This window comes from Phyllostomus discolor, chromosome 8, assembly GCF_004126475.2.
Source record: "Phyllostomus discolor isolate MPI-MPIP mPhyDis1 chromosome 8, mPhyDis1.pri.v3, whole genome shotgun sequence".
Classification (NCBI taxonomy): domain Eukaryota; kingdom Metazoa; phylum Chordata; class Mammalia; order Chiroptera; family Phyllostomidae; genus Phyllostomus; species Phyllostomus discolor.
The window spans coordinates 91,349,392-91,375,099 of NC_040910.2; the positions used below are offsets into that span (position 1 = coordinate 91,349,392).

Here is a 25,708-nt window from a genome sequence, read left to right on the forward strand (position 1 = left end):
GAAGTTACTCGATAGTTTAAGGGAAATTTTTTCCCTTTGGAAACATTTGTCGTATCCTGACTTACTTAAAAAATTGATGGAGTAACTTTATAATTAATTTAGGCTCCTGGTTATACTTAATATAAACTTGATGGTTTCTTCTTCAAGGGAAATAATTTTTAACATAAAAACTCAAAAAAATCTTTTGTACATTTTCTTTCCTGGTGTGTGATTCCAAGAAAGAAAATGTGGGAGTGGAATATTAAAATATATATATATTTTTTTCTTCAAGAGCTTACCATTAGTTAACATTTAAAACAGCAAATTGAGGCAACAATAAATGAAATAATTTGGCCCAAAGTTCTTCTCTGGAAATGAGATTTAAATACACAGAATATAAGATACAATCATAGTGCTTTAGGAAGTGTGGTGGCTTGAAGAAAGCAAGTAGGGGCTCAGTTAACCCAGGGCCATTTTCTTGAAAAGAGGTGGCACTTGGATTTGACAAGCTTGTTGAAAGGGCACATGGCATTTTGGATAAATTTAAGAAAGGGACAGAATCAATATGAACAAAGAAAGAACGGGTACTATTACAACTTTTCATTGCATTTGGGTACATACTACTTTATAATAAACCCCCACCTCTCAACAGCAACTTCATATGTACATTCAAACATTTTCTAGGAGATAATGAGATTGATATAATTGTAACAATATTTGGAAAAAGTTGGAAATAGATAAATAAGGTAGGAATAGATTGTGTGGGACTCTGAATGTCAGGATGAATTTGGGTTAGTTTTATACAGGAAATGGGGAGGTGGTTTAGGCTCTTAAGCAGGGAAGGTGTTGAATGCAATTTTGGGAAGGGAATTGTGTGCAAGATAGCTGCTTTTTACAAATAGTTTTTACTTTGAAATAGTAAACCTGATGAGGTGTATTTTATGCTTGTGATTGAGGCAAGAAAATATTTAGCAGCAGTTCTTTCAGTCAGAGAAACCCCATTTTGAAGGCTAGGCCAAATGTTTCTTGCTTAGTTAATGATCTTTCCCTCTTAGGAGTCTGCACATCATTTTCTGTGCAGGCTAGGTATGGTCTTATTCTAGAACAGTAAAGTGTTCTTTCTCTCACTTTCAGGGAAAAAAAAAAGATGTTTTTACTTTTTTTTTAACTAAGGTAGAAAAAATTTATTATCCTTTCTTATTGTCCCCATCCAACCCTTTTTATTTCTTTGCATGCCCTATTTCATAGAGATTTTTTGAGTTAGGCCACCAGAGATGGATCATTTGGTTCATTGGCTTATAAGAACTTATGTTACGATGCTTTAGGGAGCCCAAATTGATACAATCCAAATCTCTAGGCCCTGGAATCTATATTTTAGGATGTTATCTGGAGGATTCTGATGCTACATCAAGACTGACCAAGTAATTTTTTTCAGTTTAGGATTTATGTTAGGACTTAATCAAGGGGAGCTATTTAAAAACCCAGCCCCTCTCCTCAGAGATTCTGAGGAGAGGATGCCAGACCTGGGTAGTATCCTTTGATAAATTTCCATAGGTGTGATTCTAATACAAATTTTTTGTTAAGTGCTTCTTATCAGTCAGATCTCCTTATTTTCTAGACCAAAGAAAGAAAACCAGAGACACAAAGCCCTGGTCACTTGCATCCCAGGCTTTATTTTACAATGTCATAACTGATTTTGGTCACTTTTACTGCTTTTACTAAACTGGGCCCACGCTGATTATGGATAGAATTTTTTGGTTTCTAATATATTACTGAGACTGTTCTGCCTTTGTTTCATCCAGTAGTTTCAGTTGCTTGTCATTTGTTTTAACTCACCATTTATAATTTTAGCTCTTTCAGTTTGGTAACTCTTAAGTCACATGAGTGATGAAGTAAACTAATAAGGCTGCATTGCATTGCTGCTCTTGATGCAGTATAGTGTAGTTGGTAATGTAGTGTAAAATACCATATACTCTGATAAAGATTCCAGATCTAAAAGATGCTGAATGGTAATTTTAATACTACTCACTTGTGCTGTTTTCTTTGTGTCCTGTAGGGATTGATAGTTCTTGGAGAGGCGCCTCCTCCAGAGCACACAACAGTAGACTTATTTCTTCCACTTAGTTCTGAGGTGAAGACAGATCATGGGAATGATAAATTGGTAAGTATAAACACAGAAAAGGGAAAACGAGTGCACATTTAGGCTGTAGCATGAGCACACAGTTTATTCTGTTAGAAGGATCCTGGCATTGTATGGAAAAAGGGTACCACATCCTCATTTATCACTTGGCATTTAAAGATCTGAATTGCTGGGTGGGGCAGTTCACAGTTCCTCCTACAGCTCTGTGGCTGGCCTGAAGGATTCAAAAGCAGTGCCTGACTTTAATGACAGCACAGCCAGAGGATTGTGGCATTATGGAGTATCACTGGGAATCAAGAGAACACATTGCTCTGGCACTTTTTTTTGACAAGTGAGGTAACTTTTCTGGGCCACTATAAAATCAAAAGGTTGGACTAGAGGTTTAAATCACAAAGATACTGAAAGTGCTTTTTATGAGTTACTCCTTTTAATTCTATAATGAGGATAATGCTGACATTTTCTGTAATTTTCTAGATACTATTTCAACACCAAGGTTAATTTCTTCTGATTCCCAAAACACTTTTTTGTTTCACTTTTTTACTTTCCCCTGAAGGTCACTGGCTTTTATGAATATTTGCATTTCTTGATATAAGTCATTTCTTAGAAATTCCAAACAACCATGACAATTGTTTGGGAAGCCAGTAAGCATTGATGATGACTTTGCACATCAGCAAAGCTTGTTATCCTTTATCATTATCATAGTAGGAACTCATATGATATTGTGGAAACTAACTTATATAATGAGAAAGCTTAAAGGAAGCCAGCTATTGATGCTAGGGGTAAATGTGAAGACATTAAGAGATTGACGGTTCTTCACTGGAAAGTAGTTTTAAATAAATTAAAGAGCAGAATGCTGAGTTTTGCCACTATTTAGTCTACAGACTTTTTAAGTCATCTGTGCATCTATTTCAGCTCTAGCCCGGATAAAATTTGTTGCAAGTGAGACAGAACACATTAGTAAGTTGGAAGGTTAGCTGGTGCTGATGGTATGATAATTATAGGAAACATGAGACTTGAAGCATGTATGATTGAGAGTAAGTTTATCTATTGTATTTGTGTACAATATTTATAGATTCCAAAATTTTTCTGGTAATCTTCTGTATTCAGGTTTTCCTGATAGTTTCCTGTACTCAGCATTTGTGGAGGGTAGGACATAATAGTCTCATTGTGTTTTGATTCTCATTGTTATATTTATACACATTCACATATGTGCACATGCATGCTTCTCCACTCATAGACTTGTCCCTTTCCCTACCCACCATTCACCTGTATGTACATAACCCATATTAGATTGTAAAAATTCTGAAGATCCAGGACCATCTTTACCATCATGTTGACAACAGTAGTTTCTGATTCACTAAAGTTGATAAGTATAAAAACAAGTATACACTGTCACTATGTCTTGAAGGAGAGGTTAATCTTTAGAAAGTGTCTTCCTGAAGGAAACCAAGTCAAACAGAAGGCAGTACATTTCCATTGTTTAATGTAGCAGTTTCAGCCAGTGTCACAAGAATCTTTATTTTACTTATGTATTTATAGAGAGGGGAGAAAGAGAAGGAAAGAAACATCAGTGTGTAAGAGACACATTGGTTGGGAATTGAACTGGTGATATCTTGGTTCACGGGCCAGCACTCATTCCACTGAGCTGCACCAGCCAGGGTGTGCTGCAAGAATTTTTAAAACATGCAATACCCCTGACTGTTTTGGTTAGGGGCACTGACCTCTTTTCCCTTAGGTTGTCAATTAAAATAATGACAACAGTTAACACAACAATAACCATCCAGTGTGAATAAATCAAAATTATACCTATTTTAGTAATTAGTTGATATGTGCCATGAGATGAAAAATTTTGAAAATCGCTGGTTTATTGTATTGGTGCGTGAGCTGCAATGCATGTATTACTTAAAAGACATTAAGCAACTTAAAAGTACTTCATTTTCTAAATGTCAAATATTTGCATAATGTGCATAATATGCTAATTACTGGGCAAAGTTTTTCATTGGGGGGGGCTATCTAATTTTAACTTTTTGTTACCCAGCTTCTTTTTTGAAAAGTGATTTGTACCTTGACTTCTCAGTTTTGCTTTAAAAAATCTTAGGTCACATTTGGCAGGGGCAGTTGTAAATTTCCGTACACTTAACTACCCTGTTCTCCATTTTTTTCCAAAATAAGATGTATTTATTGCCCCCCCACCCCAATTTGAAGACTGGTGGTTTAAAAATAATTATATCAGACATATTTTTTATTTTGTTATGTTTATTTTCTTTTTAAACTCACTGAGATTAACAACAACAAAAAAAACACTGGATTTTTGTAACTGTCAAAATATAGTTTCAAGAGGTAAGACATAATTCTCAACAAAATTCATAGTAACTGATTAAGGTAGGAATGTTGGCATAACTGGTAACAGTATCTTGAGACCAGATTCTGATTTCTATATGTAGTCATTGAAAGGAAGAGTGCTGCTGCTCTGGCTGGTGTGGCTCAGTGGGTGATGCGCTGGCCTACGAACCAAAAGATCATCAGTTCATATTCCCAGTCAGGGCTCATGTCTGAGTTGAGGGCTAGGCCTTCTGATTGGGAGTGAGCAAGAAGCAACTGATTGATATTTCTCTCACACATTAATGTTTCTTCCCCTCTCTTTCTCCCTCCCTTCCCTTCTCTCTGTAAATAAAATAAAAAAAAAAAAGGAGGAGGAGGAGGAAAGGGTGCTGGAATGAGATTACTCAGTAGCATACAAACTTCATTACAGCCCGACAGACTAATAGAGCCATAACCTTTGGAGTTACATTTTCTACTGGACACAACTCAGTTTTAGCTTGTTAGTGTTCTTTATTTTCTATCTATCTATCTATCTATTTTGATTTTTAATGACTGAAACAAACAAACAAACAAAAAAAAGACCTAAAACCGCAGCTTCTGGAGGAACCATTTGTTCTTGCTGTCATGTACCTCTCTTCAAACTTGACCTTGGCCTCCCATTGGGCCTTGCATTTCAGAGCAGGGTCTCTGAAGATGTCCTTGTTGACAGCAGTTTTGTCCAGGAGGATATCCACAGAGTATCTTGTGGGTGTGAGGTGATTGTAGTTATAAACTTTCACGAAAGACTTGATCTTAGACCTCTTGGCACTTTCCTTCTTGCCCATGGCAGCTGTCACTTTGCGGGGATAGTGGTCAATTCCAGCCACCACCAGAGCATGGCCCTGGTACACCAGAGGCAGTCTGATGTACCATCATCAATGTTCTTCATGATGACCGCCTTGCATCCGGAGTAGCATCCAGCCAGGACCAGCATCACCTTCCCGGGTTTCATAAACTTGCCTATTTCAACAGCAGCCACTGGGACCTACAGCAGAAAGGAACCATGCTTCCGCTAACCTTTCACACCGCCCCCCGCTGCCACTTTTAAAAAAATTTATTTATTAGAGGGGAAGGGGATGAGAAAGTGGGAGAGAAGCATCAATGTATGGTTGCCTCTGGCACAACCTCTACCTGGAGACCTGACCTGGCTAGCACCCAGGCATGTGCCCTAACTGGGAATTGAACGGGCAACTCTTTGGTTCCCAGGCTGGCACTTAATCCACTGAGCCACACCAGTCAGGGCAAATGTTCCAAAGATGAACACCTAACCTAAGGCATCAGGGCACTAATCAATTATAAATAGTAAGTAAAACAAAGTTACTGTAAATAACTTCAGGAGAGTCAGGTGACCTTTAGGTGGGCTTCTTAGATAATGTTTCAGTGTTAACACTGAAAAGAAATATAATAATCTTTGAGCCTCATTTCCAAATTGAATGACTTTTTTCTTTTTGAACAGAACATATATATCTACTTTCGTTATGAGCACAGTACAGATACTGCTGAAACTAAGTTATTCTAATGGGGCCCAACCTGTGATCAAAACCATTGCATGCATGGGTGAGCCTTTTTTGAGCCACTGAGACAAGCAAGCAATATTCCCTGAGATGGGGAGGTGAGTTCTGTTTCTATACCACAGAGTAGTGGGGAGAGGAAGGGGAAGTATAAGGAAGAACTCTTAGGAAAATGCCCTTTTTTTTTTTTTTTTTTTTTTTTTAAACTCTTTCAGTCTTTACTTCTAACTCAAAGGCAGTTTGAAAGGTGAGAGTAGGTAGAAGAGAGCAATTAAGCCTCGGGCCTTGCAGCTGCCACTAAACTATGCATTAATAAATTCTGATAAATAAAAACCTCTTCCAGACAAAGAGGGTGTGTTTCCCAGAAAGAGGGAATGTGAAAAGTCTTTAAGGATTGTTCTCCAGTGTTCTGAAACAAGCCCTTTACCTCTTCCTCCACCTTCCTCTTCCCTCACTTCAATAAATAATAGTCCTATTTCCCTCAATTAAGAAACAATCATAGCCCTAGCTGGCGTAGCTCAGTGGATTGAGTGAGGGTTGTGAACCAAAGCATCGCAGGTTCAATTCCCAGTCAGGGCACATGCCTGGGTTGCAGGCCATGGTCCCCAGCAACCGCACATTGATGGTTCTCTCTCTCTGTCTCTCTCTCTTTCTCCCTCACTTCTCTCTCTAAAAATAAATAAATAAAATCTTAAAAAAGAAACAGTCATGAGCAAAAAGAGCTAACTTGGAACCTATGTATGTTACTAGGTATGTGAAGAATGAATTTAAAAAGCACTAAAGAAAGACGGCAGAATTTCAGATAAAAAATATTCTCAGGGATGAGAGCCTCATCAGTCCCTGTGGCACAGGGTATCTGGAACTTAGCTAGAGATCCACACTATCACTTGTATAGCTAGAAATTGAGGGAGAGGATAGTGACAGAGGGAATCATGGTGGTAGGAAAGGTGTTAGCCCCACAATCTATATAAATTCCTCTTGGATCTTAATCTAAGTCCTGAACTGCACATACTTAGAGAAGATTTGATAGAGCTTAGTAGAAAACAACAGTTGGTAGGCTGGAAGAGTTGAGTAGAGAATGTCGTCTACCCAGTGCAAGGAAGATCAGAATTTGGAGTTTGAATCCCAACAAGACTTGGTGAAAACCTTGGGCCTTACTTTAATACCAAAGATCCATGCTTTAGAGCTTAAAAGACTTCCTTCCCCAGGACTAAGGAACTCACTTAGAAAATTAAGGAGAAATCCCAAATAGACTCTAGGATGTTTCTATGAAAGCACAAAACCAGTTTCACAAAATCAATATTCAGTTGGTTTTTATCCAATTAGAAATTTGCCTGCTAGAACAAAAATTAACACTTCAGGAAGATTAACTGAAATATATATATATTAACTGAATTTGAATTCAGTTAAAATATATATTTCTACAATATATGACTTACAATGTCTGTATATAATAAAAATGTATTAAGGCATATCAGTAAATAATCATGAGAAATGGTAGTCAATAGAAACTGGTACTGAAATGATTCAGAAATTGGAATTAGGAAATAAAGACTTAAAAGCAGCTAATAAAAGTACGTTTGAAGCTTTCAAGTAAAAGATAGAAAGTAAATACTATGGGGGAATCTCAGATGAAAACTAAAGTATCAAATGGAATTTGTAGAATAAAAATTATAGAATCGAAAAGTTCAGTATCCAAATACATTTACTATATTTAAGAGTAGATTGAAAGCTACATAAGAAAGGGTCAGTGAACATGACAGAAGGTGAGTAGAAATTCTTCAGTCCAAAGAATGGAACACTGAATGTAGAACTGTTCAGGAATGAACATAGTCTTGGGAAACAGTATGTATAGTTGAGTGTCAGAAGGAGGAGAGGGAAAATAGTACAGGAAAAACTTTTTTGAGGAAATAATGATTAGACATTTGAATAAGGTCAGTTTACAGATTCAAGAAATTTAGAGAATAGTAAATAGGAGAAACACTAAAAAGTGGTGAAAATCAGGTGAAGAAAATCTTGGAAGTAACCAGAGGAGAAGAAAGATACATTTCCTGGAATAGAGAACATTAATAAGGATTGGTAACTTCTTACCAGAAACAGTGGAATGAGATGATATTTAAAAATGGGAGGATTGTTACTCAACATTCTATAACAGCAAAAACATGTTTTCTTTAAAAATTAAGGCAGTCATCTTCAGATAAAAGCTGAGAAAATTTGTTGGCGGAGTATCCACTTAAACAGATTTCTTTATATTAAAGGCAAATAATATCAATTGGAAACTCAGGTCTATGGGGATTAGAAGCAAATATATTTTTGTTAAGAGTAAACATAGGAAAGCTATTGTGTGTATATTAATGTCAACAAAATGGTTTTTAAGATTAAAAAAGGCATCAGAGGTAAAGAAGGCATTTTACAGTGATGAGATTGGTTAATAAAGAAGACAGTCATAAAGGTGAATGCTTCAAACACATGAAGCACAAAATAATATGCAGCTAAAAGAATACAAATCTGTAATCGTCTTTGAAAAATTGAGCACTTCTCATTCGTTGATGGAATGACTAAACAAAAAAATCCATGAAGATGGAAGAGATCCAAACAATACGACCACCCACCTAGATGGGATAGACTTTTCAATTAACCATACCTTTTGGAGTGTAAATATTAATGTATTTGATTCTTTAAGACTTTGTTTAGAGCAGTTTAAGGTTATCAGCAAAATTGAGGGGAAGATACAGAAATTTCCTCACGTATCTTCTGTCCCATACACACAGTCTCTCCCTCCCATTGTCAGCATTTCCCACCAGAATTCTACATTTGTTACAGTTGATGAACCTACATAGACACATCACAATCACCCAAAGTCTATAGTTTATATTACATCACTCTTAGTATTGAATTTTCTTTTTTTTTTTTTTTTTTAAGGTTTTATTTACTTTTAGGAGAGAGGAGGGGAGGATGAAAGAGAGGGAGAGAAACATTAGTCGGTTGCCTCTCATACATGCCTTAACCAAGGAGTGAACCTGCAACTCAGGCTTGTGTCCTGACCAGAAATCAATCTGGTGACCTTTTGCTTTTGCAGGATGAGACCCAACCAACTGAGCCACACTGATCAGGGTGGTGTTGAATTTTCATAACATATCTTCCCTCTTCCCTGAAGGGTCTTGGGTTAGAGTGTGGCTCTGTTCCTACCTATTTAGGGTTGGTAATTATTAAAGAAGTGTAATGTGTTTATAACAAGGTTCAAACTGCAATACACACTTGGTAAAATCTCAGTGATGTTCCAGGCTACACTGTGTGTCTAGGAAGCACCTATCATCAGAAACCCAGGTATCTTCCCTTGAAAGCTTTGGATTCATCCCATGGGCATGCAGTAGAGTTTGGGGAAAAGAACTCTTGAGTTCTTTTAGTAGGGGGTGGGGTGAGGAAATGTAGCTTCATAGGAAGGATGTACTTATGCTGTGTCCTATGGACTTCTTTGAAGGATGGGTGTCAGGAGTGAGTTAAGCAGGGAGGGTACTGTGTGTATAATGTAAAAATGACTTGAAAGAGCTTGGCATTGACTGCAAAAATTATGATGGAGTGTTGGATGAGTGGGACAATTCATAAAGAATTTTTGTTTTTATCTTAATGAGTTTATACTTTATCCCATAGGTGACAGGAAGCTATAGGCTAATACCAAATTTGTGTATGAAAATTTCCTTTTTTAATTATTGATGCATAAATATTTTCTTGCTCTTTTAAAAATTTGTTTAACAATTATTTTAGACTTAATAATAAGTTGTAAAAGTAGTACAGAGTCCCCACATAGCCTTCTCCCAGCTTCCCCGTATTGTATAACAGCTTGCATAACATTGTACAATGATTAAAATTGGGCATGAATATTGATAACAAGCTTAAACAGATTTTATTTGAATTTCAGTCTTTCTCACTAATGTTCGTATTTGGTTCAAAACCCCTCATTGCTTTTAGCTGTCATATCTCTAAGTCTCCTCCAATCTGTGAGAGTTCCTTGGTCCTTGTATTTCATGACCTTGACACAAGTTATTTTGGTCAGTTATTTTATATGATGTTTCTCAAATTGGAGTTGCTCAGTGTTTTTTCATTACTAGAGATTATACATTTTTTTGTAGTAATACCATAGAAGTGATAACTGCTTCTCATTCTCAGTACACCATATTGGAGGTACATGATGTTGGAAGTGATAGCTTTTTTGGATACCTGCCAGGTTTTTCTGCTGTGGAATTAGTATTTTTCTCTTTGTAATGCATGACTGTCATGGGGATATACTGTGTAATATTCTGTTGCTCATTATACTTTAATCTGCAGTTATATCATCCACAAGAGGTTTTTGCCTGCAACCATTATTACTGTCATGTTTACTAAATGGTGATTTTCTATTTTCTACATTTGTTAACTGGAATTCTGTTAGGAAGGGCTGTCTTTTCTCTCTTGTTTGTTTTGTTTGTTTATTTATGTAGTCATTCGGTTGTTTATATCAGAATGGATTTGTGGATTTTTATTTTATGGATTATAATCTACTACTATTACTGTTTATTCAGTTGCTCCCATTGCGTCAGCCTTTGGCATCGGGACTTCCTTTAGATTGGCTCCTGTGTCCTTTCAGCGTGCTTCTCCGTTGTCTGCCTGCCTGCCTGCCTCCCCTCCTTCCCTCCCTCTTGTTTGTTTGTTTGTTTGTTTGTTTGTAGCATTTGCTTCCTGGCACGCCAAGACGTTCGGGTTTATTTTGTATTTTACCTGCTCCAGCCTTTGATTCCTTTTTTTTTTTTTCAGGGTTTTGAAAACAAGATCTGTGTACTTAGTTGTGCTTATTGCTACTTGGTATCAGACAAAGCTAGGAAGTAATATGTGTGTATACTAGTACACATATACACACATATCTATATTTCTTTATCTACTTATCTGTATATATGTTAAAAACCAAGAGTTCATACTAATACCAGATGCTTATGCCAGAGCCTTCCTTTTTTCTTATTGATACTTACCTGTTCAATCTGGTATCCCATAAGTTCTTTCATAATTGCCAACTCATACCCCTGTGAGAAATGTATTTTCTAACCAGAGTACAATATTATGTACAGTATGTTAGCCCTATGGCATATAGTCAAAATACTGTTTTCTGAAGTTATACTTAGGTTAGTTCTTTTCTTTCTCCTTTCAGTGTGAGTATGTCATTGTTTTGTAATAGTTGCATTCTTTTGTTACTACAGTGTTCTACTTTTTGTGCCCCCTTCACAAAATAACAGAGATCACACGGTAGTTGATCTGTTGTTTATTTTTCATGTATGAGAAACATTACTATAGTTCACAGACTCTGAGCTAGCCAAAGGTGTCATTCCTATTACCCTGTTTCAATTTTTCCCTTCTTTCCATCCTGTTCCCACCCTCTGTGGACAGTCAATTGCATTCCTTTCTGGATGATCCTTCCTATATTTCTTTTGAAGACTGGATTTGAAATTGAGGAGGTTTGTTTTGTTTTAGAAAAAGCATTACTTCTGTGGCTTTTAACAAATGACTTCATTATTTGTGCTTGTTTCTATTTGTAAAATAAACCTTGCTCTTTTACCGTTTCCTTACTTTGTGGATGTGATGGGGATAAGTGAAGAAGGGCTAGGGCTTTCTCAGAAGAGAAGCATGCTAAAAATGTAAGCTTTTGATTTCTCTTTTTAAACAATCCTAGGTGTAATCTTCCTACCATTGATTAAGCAGGAGCAACTTTCTTCTTGAAGTTTTGCAGTCACCAGGGACAGATGAGTGAATGGTGCATGGGCCCTTTGAGAGTTCTGAGATAGAAAGTAGAGGGATAAATACTGGCTGGGAATGTTTGATCCACAGTATTAAAAAACGCTGACTGACCAATCAGGACTTTTAAAATAAATTAATCTTTGGATAAATTGAACAATAAAAATGTATAAGACTGTTTTTGCAATTATTGTTTCTTAAGATCCAGATGTGTATTTTCAATGGTGTTGGTAAACATAAATACTAGGTTTTAGTAGCCTTTGGACTTGGAACATCATTATGCTGATTGAAAATTTTAAAAATGAATAATTAAAAACCATCTTCAGATAAATATTATCTAAATATAAAGGAAATTTCCTGGCTCAGTTTGTTGGGCATCATGCTGTGCTGTAAAGTGAAAGGTCTCCAGTTCAGTTCCTGGTAAGGGAACATGCCTGGGTTGCAGGCTGGTCCCCAGTTAGGGCATGTGCAATAGGCAACCAATCAGTGTTTCTCACATCGATGTTTCTCCCCCTCTCTTTTCTCCCTCCCTCCCTGTCTCTAAAAATAAATGAATAAAAATTTTAAATATAAAGAAAATTTCAGAATAGTTTTACCTCTGTAATACTATGCTGTCTTGTCATTATGTATGTATATATATTTTTAGTCAACATAAATTGTATTTAAAATATTTGAATTTAGCCCTGTATTATTTTTTATCTTTTATCTTTAAATATTTTTTAGCATAAAGGAAGAAGAAATGCCCTTTATGATTATTTTTATATTCTTATTTGGTGTGGTCACAACTTAAAACTGTGCCTTGTATGTTAAAAATTTTTTTAGGTTATTGGTATCAATTGCAGTGACCAGCTTTGTTTATAAGATTTTAGAGGATGTGTTCATTGAGATTTTTAGGATTGAGTAAAATACTTTGTCAGAGGATATGGACATTTTTATAACTCTTGCTACTTAATACTACATTACTTTCCAAGAGGAAATTAGTATAGCATTTAAGGCAATGAGTATGCATACCAGTTTACCACAATTTTGGCATCATTAACTAATGTAATTATTCAAGATATTTATAATACCTAACTAGGGGTACAGGGTATCTAAGAAGGAAGAAAGGACAATTTCCCAGTGTTCATTCATTATTAATATACTGGTATGTCTTATATGTTTATTCACTACTTTGATCTAACTTTCTGGATAATCTGTATTAAAAATTTTTAATTAGCTTCCCAGTCTCTTGTCCTTTCTTGATACTTGTCTACAACTGCTCTCAGGACTGCAAATCCTTTGTCTCCCTCCCATTTTACTCCCCACCTTGGGTGAAAAGATCAGAAAAGAAATTGAGCAGTGATACAGAGAAATAGAATTTCAGCCTCAAAATATTGGCTTTGATATACACTGGTTGCAGGGAAGAGAACTTCAGAACACCCCCTGCCCCGAGTCATTTTGAGTGTATGGAGACAAGGATCCACAGTCATTTTGTGGTATTCCAGCAACTCCCAGAGCCAAGGGGTAATTGTATCTGTGGCTTTATTGCCTATACCTCAGAGACTCCATATGATTGACATTTCATGGATAACCCCTATCTGTTCTGAGCCTATTAAAAATATAATTTATTTTGAAATATTGAAATTAAAACTTTCCAGCCCTAGGTGGTGTGTGGCTCAGTGGATTGAGTGCTGGCCTGTGCTGGTTTGATTCTCTGTCAGGGCACATGCCTGGGTTGTGGGCCAGGTCCCTGGTTGAGGGGAAGGGAGAGGCAACCAATCCATGTATCTCCCACACATCGATGTTTCTCTCCCTCTTTCCCTTCCTTCCCATCTCAAAAATAAATAACATCTTTTTAAAAAAGAAATTAAAACGTCACAGATTCTTTCCTTCTCCCTTTTTTCATTTTACTGTATTCTAAGCATGTGTTTGATTTGTATGGTCCAAGTAGAGTGGGTCCCTACCTGATAGCATTAGGCATTCATTAAGATTTTACTGATTTTTTAACAGAAATACACATATGTATTATTGAACAAATTATGGCTTTCTAGAAAGAGGCTTCCAGTATACACTGTGAATTTAAGAAGAATTAAGCACATTTACATTTCCTTATTTGTCTCAATACTGAACTTATATATTCTTAATCCTTAGTTGAAGATCTGGTTATTTACTATGTAATTGTTCTGCTAAGCTTCTGTTCCATTGAATCATTTAGGTCATTTCCCTCTCAGTAGGCACTTACTACTTTTAGTCTGCTAAATATTTTGGTTCCACACTCTCTTCTCCCCAGGCAAAAGCTAATAAATTGTTTTTCTTCAGTCATATGGGTTTTGTTTTTCAGGTTGGCCATCAGAAATTTGTAGGTGTTTTATTTAAAATGCAGTAGTGCAGTTTTTCACGCTGGGTGCTGTTAAATCTTGTTGATAGTGTATTATTTTTCTTGTCCTTATTCAGACCGAGTCTGTTTCTCAACCACTGGAAAACCATGGTGCCTCTGGTCATCCTTCAGAGTCATTGTCTACCAAATCATGTGGAGCATTGAGACCTGTGAATGGAGTTATTAACAGGTGAGTTACCTCTTCTACTTACTATACACTCAGAGTAGGCTTGTAAAAAATGCATTTGGAGCTCCTTACTCCTAGCTAGGACTAACCCTGGTTTAAAGAAGCAAAAACATCATCACTCAATAATATTGTGCATGTCTTCCACTGTAGCGATAATGTTTTAATTAGCGTGCTAATGTATTTCCCTTTTACTTACTGAGGCCTAAAATTGACTCATTGTGGAGAAATATGAATGGTCCTACAATTATTATGAATCATTGTGTTTATAGAATTTTCTCAGAAGTGTTTACATAAACTCCTGTATTCTGGAACACATTAAATACATAAAGACTGTGTTTGTAAATCTGTATTTATGGAAGTTTAAAGAATCCTCTACAAATGAAAAATATATGCATTTCCCTAAAAGTCGAGTTCTATAGGAGGACTGATTCTTAGGCAGCTCATTAACATTTGCAAAACTCATTGTTTTTTAATTCATGTTTCTATTGTAGAAGAGAACTTAAGTTGATTATTAGAGTCTAGGTTCACTTACTGACTCAATCAAGCACTTTGCAGACATGATAGAGGTAATGTCCACCAAGAGCCTTACAAATAAAAACAGGCACTGCACACATCGTTAGATTAGCAGACATGAGCATCAGGACATGTCTGCTAATCTTGTTCTGCTCCAGAATGCTTATTTTTGTCTGTGAACATTTGCAAGAAGAGGAGGTTGAACCAGCTTTGTTTCTTTGAGTCTTCTGAGAGTTGAATATTCTTCCTTCCTCTTATGTAGTCTTCAGCCTGTCTTGGCAGACCACATGCCAGGTGACAGCTCTGATGCTGAGGAACAATTACATAAAAAGCAACGACTGAATCTAGTTTCTTCGTCAACTGATGGCACCTGTGTGGCAGCCCGGACACGTCCTGTACTGAGCTGTAAGAAACGGAGGCTTGTTCGACCCAACAGCATCGTTCCTCTTTCTAAGAAGGTCAGTACCAGTGAGACTTGGTCATTGTTAAACCATGAGCCAGATACCCAGATAGAGGTGTCAGTCTTTTGCCAACTTTGGTTCATTTAGCTAGTGTTTTCCAAACTTGGCTAACCACCAAGATTTCCTGGGGAGCTTTAAAAAATACTAAGCTCCTTAACTGTGTTTCCCAGAGATTCTGATTCTCTTGCTCTGGAGTTGGGCCTGGTAATTTTGTTTTTAACAAAAAACTCCTAGGTGACTCTTCAGTCAGGTTTGGAAACCATTGGCTTGAGCTTTTTAGTAGAAATGGGAGAGAGTAAGTTCAAATGCTGCCATCAGCATTGTGAAGAACAGTGGTATGCCTTTTCACTTCTATTATCATCACTAAAAATGGAAATGTAGAGTGCTTTCCTTTAAATAAGAATCTCCATTAAAATTTATAAACTGGTGTTAGTAAGTGAATGTTTATTAACCTCACAGAGAAAATGAAGATTAATTCACAACCACAGGAAACTAGCAGATTTGAATTTATTCCAAAACTAATGAAATAATACTCCAGTAAAATTAATATCATGTAGTGGTTAAGAGAATTAACTTTGAAGAGGGTAAACTTAGGTTTGAAGTATGGCACTGCTACTTAGTAATTTTGTGATATGGGGCAAGCTAACACCTCCTTCCAACACTGCCATTCCCCACTCCACCCCCAGGCTCTGAGATGTCACAGGATTGTTTGAGAGTTAAATGAAGTATATGTAACTTGCTTATGGGTGTCTGACTCACAAGTTACTAGTACAAAGTGGCTGTTACTGTTATCAGTTGTTCATTCACTCATCTAAAAATATTTATTGAGCTTCCTATAATGAGCTAGCCGGATCTGTTCTGTGTACTGAGAATACACTAAACAAAAACAGACAAAAAACTCGTGAAATATTCTGTTGCATGAGACAGAAAATAAAACAATAAATGAAGCATACATGTGACCTCTAATGGTAAGTGCTGAGGGGAAAATGGAGCAGAGGAAAGGAATGAGGACCATCTGGTTGCTCAGATGGAATAAAGCCTGGAAGCATTCCAAGGCTTGCAGATAAGAAAGATAAGGAAGAGACTTAGAGGAAGGCGTGGAGTTGACTAGTGAAGTAGAAGGAAAACTAAGGGAGTGTGGTATGTGGAAGGCAAATGAAGAAAGTGTTTTTTAGCCCTGGCTGGCTTGGTTGGAGCCCAGTTGTAGCTGTGTGGATGGTGTCGTCACCTTATCCTGTAGACTGGAAGGTTGCAGGTTTGATCCCTGCCCTGGTTGGGGTATGTATAGGTGGCAACCAGTCAATGTTTCTCTCTCTCAAAGCAATGAAGAAAGGTCCTGGGGTATTTTTTGTTTTTGTTTTTTTAAGTTTTTCAGAGAGGAAGGATTGATCAGTCATCTGTTACATACTGCAGACAGGTCAAGTTAGATAAAGACAGAATTGACCACTGGATTTGGTGGGGGCCAAGGTTGTTGGAGACCAATGTAGCAGTTTTATTAGGGAGAGGAGAGTGAACTTCAGGTCAGAGTAAGTTAGGAGAGAACGGGAAGGAACAAACTGGGGAAACCATCATAGATAACACTATCAAAGAATGTTTCTGTAAAGGTGAGCAGAGAAATAGCATGTTTGAAGGGGAATCTTAAGATAGAACTATTACAGTATGTTTGCTGGTAAGAAAAACTAATGATAAAAGAGAGGGGAGAGGAAGAGAATTGTTGGAACCATTAGTATCTGGATAGTGGCTTTTCAGTGTTTGGCTTACTGTGTTACAGTATGTGTTTGGACTATAATGTTGCCATGATTTTTTTTTTTTTTTTTTTTTTAAGGAAAAGTACTGTAAGTGAAAATTAGCTATCAGCCTGTACCATTTCTCTCTCATTTATTCCTCAGACTACCTGAACTACCAAAATACCAGAAAAGAAAAGAATAAGATATTTGTCAGGTTTCTCATTGATACTTGAAGGTACACATACATTTTTCAAAGATAGTTGAGGCAAGGAGGAGACACACAAAGCATGCTCTAAAGACCCTTTGATTCTAATACCTGTTGCTAAAACAATCATCCTAACAGATGCAAAAGTAAGCTGCATGGGAAATAAGACAAAGAAATAAATTTAGTTTGGGACATAAACCATTTGCTTGTTACAGCGGAAATACTGGAGTTCTGCCAAAGTTGGAGACAAGGGCCATTCTCTCTATCTTGGTTGCTCAGCAATATGAGGGATTTTCACGGTGGAGCAAGCATCTTGCCTTTTATCATCTTGAGGTGTTCGATTTGCCAAGAAAATTTATTCAGCTTTTTTTTTTTAGTTCCCACTGTGTTCCTGGTCATCTGAGTTTCATTGGTGAACAAAAATCCTTGTCCTCATGTAGTTTACTTTTTGGTGCAGGGCTAGATAGCAAAGAAGTTAACCGATAAATCATTTTCTGATATTGGTAAGTGGCAGTGAGTTCACATTTACTGTAATAAGATTTGTTTTCAAGTTTCTAAAGAAAAAACCTTAATGGGAATTATTTGTTTCTGGATTAATTCATACTACTTTTTGTAATTCATATCCCCCTCACCCTTCCACCCTCCAAAAAAAATGGTGGGTACTAGTATAATTACCAGAGTTTAGAATGTAAAAAACAAATATTTAATGGCAATATTGTTGCTTACTTACATTCTAAATTACCTCTGCTGCATTCCAGAAGCAAATATAAAACTCAGGTTAGGGAGCTCATTCAGTTACTCTTTTACCAGACTGTTATCTTAGTTGAATCATGGCTGGAGTTTTATTCTACCAAGTTTTATCAGCATTTTTGAAATTGGAATATAATAATTGAGACATACTTTTAATGTAGTAGCATGTCTTTTTGCCCCCTACAAGGCTGTTTTTATGTCAGTGGTATCTTAAAACGAGTGACTATGATACAAAAGGTTCAGTAAGATAACTTTGTTGAACATAAATGGGAATGGGACCTATTAGTAAATTATGAAAGGCTTTGAATGCCCAAACTGTTGATTTGGCTTTATCCCCGATTTTAGAAAGTTTTAGAGTTTAGAGCAATGAAGTGCCATATGCCATTTTTTGGAGGCTAAATCTGCAGGGTAGTGTATCTTGGAGTGTATTGGTACAAAAGAGATGAGGCAGAAAGACTAACAGTTGTAATGCTGGAGGAAATAATAGTCTAGAGGCTCTACAGCACTGAAGATGCAACAGATTTTTAAAGCAATCTTAAAGAATCAATAGGGTGTCATAAATGAATATTAGAGTTAGGAGAACAGAGAGCTTTGAGAATGGGAAAGTGAGGTCATTTTCCATGGAAATCAGTAAATCTGAGGAGAACATGAGGTACTTTCCTGTATCATGGTTTTATGTAATATTAGGCATAATATTTGCCTATATTGTTTATTATATATTTCATCACTCTAAGGGTCTAATATGTTAGATGTTAGTAATTAGCTAAGCCAATGAAAAAACACTCAAGTGGGAAGTATTTATAATGTATCATGTTTATTTTGTGGCCTGCTGTTTCTATAATGTAGATGTTTATGACAATCTAAAAATTAGTTTCTAAATAGTGAGATTTTAGATCAATGAAATTGTTTAAATAAATTTGAGACCAGTGTGTAGAGTTGCTTTTTATTTTGTCAAGTGAAGTTATTTTATAAACTGGATCATAGTACAGGTGATATTTTTCACCCTGACTGGTGTGGCTCAGTGGATTGGATGTCCTGCAAACAGATGGTATTTTAAAAAGGATAAAATAACATGCCTTGAAATTTTGAAGTGGGACTTAAAACACTTCAAGTTTTTTTAAAATAGCATTTCTTATCAAATGGTTTGGCAGTGTTCTGGCATGGCTTTCAAATTTTTATAGTCTGTTGGAGGAGTGAAATTATATAGGAGGATTGCTTTGGGTTAAATTTTAAAGTTAGCTTCTGTAGGATTCCCAGTGGTCCTCCACTTTTTTCTTGTATCACCCTTGAACATAGAGGACATTCTCTTAATGCTTAGAGCCATGACATTTGTGTTTGAGGACTGAAGAACTAAAATGATTATGAGTCAGTATTAAGTGAAAAATTTTATATCAAATAGGATATGTTCTTTTTTGAATGGAGATTCTTATGATAGACTTTGGAGGCCCAACTTTTCAGTAGTAGTCTTTTGGGAAGGAGCAAGGGTGCCATGTGGAAAATTGAGTTCCTTAAAAATTAAAGCTGCTAAGAGTACTCAGAAATCACCCAGTGTTTTCTCTACCAACCTCTGGTAGTTTTCTCTACCAAACACCAACCTCTAAACTTTTATGAAAGTGTTTTATATATGAAGTCAAGGTGTCAATCCTTGCTGCCTCTGAAGGCTGTAGGGAAGAATTCTTTCTTGCCACTTCCTGCTTCTAGTGATTGCCAGCAATTCTTAGCATTTCTTGGCTTGTGGCAGCATAACTTCTGTCTCTGCGTCTGTCTTCACATGATCATCCTCCTTTGTGTGTCTGTGTCTGCATTTTCACATGGTTTTGTAAGGACACCAGTCCTTGGATTTAAGGCCCACTCTAATCCAATATTTGTTAAATGATTTACAAATAAGGCCACATACTGTGGTTCTGGGTTGGGATTGAGTTTTGGGCAGGACCTGGGGAGGGGACACTGTTTTACTCAGTATACTGGTCTTTGTTCATTGGTCCTTGTCTCTACTGCGTATGATAGTTGAATCATTTTCTGAATTCTAAATCTGGAAGACAGGTTGATAGGTACTATTCCCAATTCAATTTCTAGGTTTGCTCTGAAATAGTTGAACTTCCTTTACTGCCACTGCCAGTTTCCTGGGGCTCTTGTGAGCCACTGAATTTATTTTATGAAGAACTTCGGGCCTCTGTGTATGGAAAAACTTACCAGGTTTACCTGCCTCTTCCCCTAATATAATTTCTGTAAAGTATAAAGAATGAAGTAACAAACATCTATGTACATACCACCCTAAATGTTAATATCTTGACTTTTTTTACTTTATGTGTATGGGTTTTTTTGTGTGGGGGGAGTCGATTTTATTTATTTTATTTTTAGAGAGAGGAAAAGGGATGGAGAAAGCCGAGAAACATCAGTGTGTGGTTGCCTCTTGTATCCCCCTACTGGGGACTTGGCCCCCAACCCAGGCATGTGCCCTGACTGGGGATTGAACTGGCAACCCTTTGGTTCGCAGCCCAGCACTCAATCCACTGAGCCACACCACCTAGGGCCGCTTCATGTGTTGTTGTTGTTGTTGTTGTTGTTTGGATTTTTAGTTTTATTTTTAGAAGGAAGGGAGAGAGAAAGGGAGAGAAATATCAATGTACGGTTGCCTCCCACGTGCCCCCACTGGGGACCTGGCCCACAACCCAGGCACGTGCCCTGACTGGGAATTGAACCGGCGATCCCTTGGTTCGCAGCCTGCGTTCAATCCACTGAGCTACACCAGCCAGGGCATGTTTTTTTAATATATAAAAGAAAATTACAGATAAACAGTGTTTCTTTTATTTTCTCCCTCCTTTATTTGCCTCCTTCCCCATAGGCAACCACTGTCATGAATTTGATATGTATATTCCTGGTTCAGGTTCTTATTTGTACTACATACATTTATGCATGAGCACAATGCAGTATTGTTTAGTTTAAAGTTTATATAAAACTGTATATAGGTCCAGGCCAAGTTGCTCAGTTATAGCATCCTTACCCATCCTTACCCTTACACCAAGGTTGCAGATTCAATCCCTGGTCAGGGCACATACAAGAATCAACCAGTGAATGCATAAATAGGTGGATCAGTGAAACAATGTTTCTCTCTCTGTCTCTTTCCTCCTCTCTTTACCCCCTCCCCCTCCCTCCCTCCCCATTCCCTTCCTCTCTCTCAAAATCAGTCAGTAAAAAAAATTTTTTTAAGATTTTTATTTATTTATTTTTTTAAAGATTTTATTATTTTTAGAGAGGGGAGGGAGACAGAGAGAGAGAAACATCAATGTGCGGTTGCTGGGGGTTATGGCCTGCAACCCAGGCATGTACCCTGGCTGGGAATCGAACCTGCAACACTTTGGTTCGCAGCCCGCGCTCAATCCACTGAGCTACACCAGCCAGGGCAGTAAAAAAAAAATTTTAACAACTGTATGTGTGTGTGTATGTGTATGTCATGGCATACATGTTCTGCTACTTTGTTTTTTAATCAATTGTGTTTTCAAGATCTCTGTTGATACATGTCATTTTCAGCTTTTTTAAAGTAGTCCACATTTCCTTTAAAAAGACATTGTTTGGGTGTGAATATATTCATATCCTGTTTGTTGACTTCAAAGTTCTAAATTTAACACATGTTTAGCTTATTAATTGTACTCATATCTTCTGTATCCTTTGGTCTTTCTGTTTATTTTTGAAATATATTTGATATATAACATTGTATAAATTTAAGGTATACAACATGTTGATTTGATATTTATATTGCAATATGATTGCCGTTGTAGCCTTAACTAGCACGTCTATTATGTTACATAATCATCATTTCCTTTTTGTGACCAGATGAAACAATGAAAAGAATAATTAAGATCTAGTCTCTTACCACTTTCTATGTTTATAATACAGTGGCCTGTTATCACTATACTGTGTATTAGATCTCCAGGACTTACCTATCCAGTAGTTCAAGTTCGTACTCTTGTGCAACATTTATCTCATTTCCTCATTCTCCCCCTCATTTCATACATATGCATATATATATACATATGTATATTTTTTTTTTTTTCATATAATTCCAAATGACTGGTTAGGTACATGGGAGTCCATGATTGTTGTCCTTTATTGTTTAAAACATCATTATGTTGTTTCCCTTTTGATTATGTTAGTTTTTACTTTAAATAGATTTCTTTGATAAGTACTTGCTAGATAAGTCTTTTTTTATCTTAGTTTTTTTGTGTCTGTTTTAGGTGTATTTTTAAGGGGCAAGTTAAATCTATTTACATTTACTTTGATTACTGTTATATTTGGAATCATTTCTCCCGTAATTTTTGTAAGACAGCCTTTTCTTCCATCCTGTTGCATCCTTCTTGCCCAGTACATTCTTTAGTAGCCCTCCACCAGCATTCTTGTGGTTGTAATGTCTGTCTATATATATTTAAAGTTATATTTTATGTGTAAATATATACATGTGTATTTGTGAATACACACAGTTATAGATTGACTTGATTCTTGAATGATGGCTGAACTGCATGTAAAATTTTATTCAGCACTTTGATGGTATTGCATTGCCTTCTGATATTGTTCTGCATGCAAATTCTGATGTTCCATTAAATGTTTCTCTGTAGGTTATCTGTATCGTCTCCCCATTAACTTAAATGCTCCAACCTCCTGCCTTTCTTGTTTTGTTTTTTTTTTTTCATGTTCTGCAATATGAAGGCACATAATTAGAAAATGAACTCATTTTTAGCCTTTTGGGGTCTTGGTGTGTACCTTTGGTCTGAGAGTTCTTGTCTCCTGAGTTTTGAAATTTTTCTTCTCTTTCATTCTCTTTTTAAGTATAAAATATCTGTTAGATTTTTGCAGATTCTTATTCCTAACTTTTTTAGTATTTTTCAATTTTATCTTTTTGTTTTGTGCTTTACTCTGTAATCTTCTGACTGTTCTGTCCTTCCTGTTCATCAGGTTTCTCTCTGGCTGTCTTTAGTTTACTGTTAAACCTGTCATTTGAGTTTTTTACTTCTGTGTATGTTTTTAAGTCAGAATTTGTGGTTACTTTTAGAAACATCCTTTCTTGTTCTTGTTTATTACTTCCATTCTTTCCTTTACTACTTTGAACAATTTAATACACTTATTTTAAAGTTTTCAAATTGTTATATTTCTAGCTTGTTGGGGACAAATCCTTCCCATTTCTCCATCTTCTGACTGCCTCATCAGTCACTGTTCTTGTGTAATCTTTCACAGTGATCTCATCTGGGGCAGGAGTGAGGGAGGCATGTTTTCTGTATGAGTCTTATGATACCTGCGTTATGGAAGAATCCTTAATGCACAGTTTTCATTAGATTCTGGAAAAGCTTCAGGAATGTAGGTGAATTTTGAATGTCAAATTTTTAGCTTAAGGTTCCTGCACATTACACAGGTGGTTTAAATTCAGACTTCTTATCTGAATTTGGGTTGGGACTCTGTTTTCTCTTTCTCTAGAGTGACTTCTCCAGTAATGTTCCAAGGTGAGTGTTAAAACTTTTTTGCCATTTCCCTGCCTAGTTGACCAAGACTTTCTCAACATTGCCTTCTCTTTGAGTTCTACTTCTGTTTCTTGCACCTCAGAATTTCCTACTCTGATTCCAGCTATAAACCTTTTGGCATTGGAATAAAGTCTGTGGACTTTTCAGAGTAAATTTTTAAAACATAAAGTATGGACTATTGGAAAACTCAGTAATTGAAATGATAATTAGATTATAAATTTGTGGTGTAGTGACATGTATTTCTTTAGTAATACATTAAATAACAAGATTTAGCAGCAAGTATAACAACTGTCATGATTTCAAAGTATAGCTCACCCCTTTGAACAATGTAGATAAGGTTAGGGACACTGACTCCACGTATGCAGTTGAAATCTACAGATAACTTCGACTCCCCCAAAACTTAAACCCGTTAATAGCATACTGTTGACCAGAAAGCCTTTCCGATAACATAAACAGTTGATTAATACATATTTTGTATGTTGTATGTATTATATATTCTTACAATAAACTAAGAGAAAAGAAAATCATAAGGAAGAAAAAAATATATTTACTGTATATATTGAAAAAAATGCATATAAGTGGACCCATGCAGTTCAAACTCGGGTTGTTCAAAGGGTAAAACTGTAGTGACAAATATGAAGATACTTCAAAGTATCTGCCACCACTGTATAATGTGATGGGTGAATTAGTTTGGAGAGCACTTATGCCATATCTGCTGCTCAAAAGATTCATAAAAGATGATAACAACTTAGAAGTCTTTTGTTAAAAAGAGGGAACTCTTTGTTTTTCTAACTTATTTGACAAGGGAACCTTTGTTAAGTAATACTGATTAAACATACACTACTAGAATTCCAAGAGAAACATTTCAGAACATCTGCTTTATGCTCTGTAACTTCTGTGTAGGTAATGTTTATATACTTGGCAATGCTGAAATAAAGTTTAAAAAATGAAATTTTTTTTATTTCTTAAAATCTCGTTCTTAAATTAGATGCACGTTTTTAAATATCTTAAAGGAAATAGAGAAATATTTTGCAACATTGACTTAGATATTGATCCCACTTTATTTTCATATATAGTCTTAAAGTTTATAGAAAATAAACTAATAAAAGATCATATGATTGCACATTTTCTACCAGTATTTCATGCACTTGAATTTGCTTTAATTGCGATGTGCATGTACTACAGATTTTTGAGTTGCATGTATACAGTTTTTAATATTACTAGTATTGGCATTTTAGATGCCACATAGGAAGTAATACCACAGTTTTTTTTAACCATTCCACAGTTTATTTCTCACTATTACATACCATGTGAGCCATGAGTGTTTTGGCACAAATTTCAGAATCTTTCCCTATTCCGTTGTCATCTTGGTCCCTTTAGTTGCATCATCAGCTAATTCCTTGGAGATCTAGTTTCTAAGAAATACTTACCAAAGTAAAAGACTCTACTGTAGTTATTGGTCCTTTATATATTACAAGTTTAAGCTGTATTAAGATTGAATCGGGTAGTACCATCTCCAGTGTTGTGGGTGCTTATTGCCACCAATAATACTTTTAATTTTAATGGTGATTTTTACTGCTATCAGAAACTACTCTGTTCAGACTACCAAGAATTTTTTAAAAATTATTTTTAAAGTTTGTTTGAACCAAGATCCAGATAATTCATGTCCACATACATTCCAGTGAGTCTTTTAAGTCTAATCTTATATTCCTCTTTATCTATTTTTTCCTTTGCAATTTAAACAGTTTTATGAAGTGCTTAGATATATTACTTGCATTTGCTTTTTGCTTGGTTTCGCAGTTTAATAAGTCTGTGGATTGTTGTCTTTTTTCCCCATTCTGTCTTCTCCACCTGGAATGCCAGTCAGTACATTGGGCTTTGTCACAGTGCCATGAATGCTCTTTACATTCTATTCTGTATTTTCCTGTGTAATTTTTTTCCCCTCTTTTTAAAAAAAATCTAGTTGCTATTAACCTATCTACCAGTTTTCTTATTCTCTCTTCTGCTGTGTCTCATGTGAAATTTTTCTGTTGAGTTCTTAAGTTTCCATTTGATTCATTTATACACACATGATTTTTCTTGATCTTTTCATTTTTCTTTTCCATATTTCCCTGAGCATATTAATCACTTATATTTATTTATTTTGTTATAAATGTTAGCTGACTCCAAAATCTGGATTACTGGGTATCTGTTTCTGTTGTTTTGTTTTCAGTCAATGTAAGATACTACATTTTAAAGAGATTTTGGC

General features: G+C 36.1%; 1 protein-coding gene and 1 pseudogene across 6 annotated transcripts in view; one reads left to right on the top strand and one right to left on the bottom strand.

Moving 5' to 3' along the window:
* Nucleotides 1–25,708, top strand: part of KANSL1 (KAT8 regulatory NSL complex subunit 1) — a 150,586-nt gene that overhangs the window by 103,721 nt on the left and 21,157 nt on the right. For 5 of the 6 annotated variants that reach the window (XM_028520848.2, XM_028520847.2, XM_036033557.1 and 2 more), the window contains 3 exons: nt 2,036–2,140; nt 14,185–14,297; nt 15,070–15,265. In XM_028520848.2, the coding sequence (XP_028376649.1) occupies nt 2,036–2,140; nt 14,185–14,297; nt 15,070–15,265 (414 nt within the window). The remainder of the gene's footprint in view (nt 1–2,035; nt 2,141–14,184; nt 14,298–15,069; nt 15,266–25,708) is intronic. The other variant, XM_036033558.1, reaches the window with a different exon arrangement.
* LOC114503333 lies at nt 5,024–5,486 on the bottom strand (annotated as a pseudogene).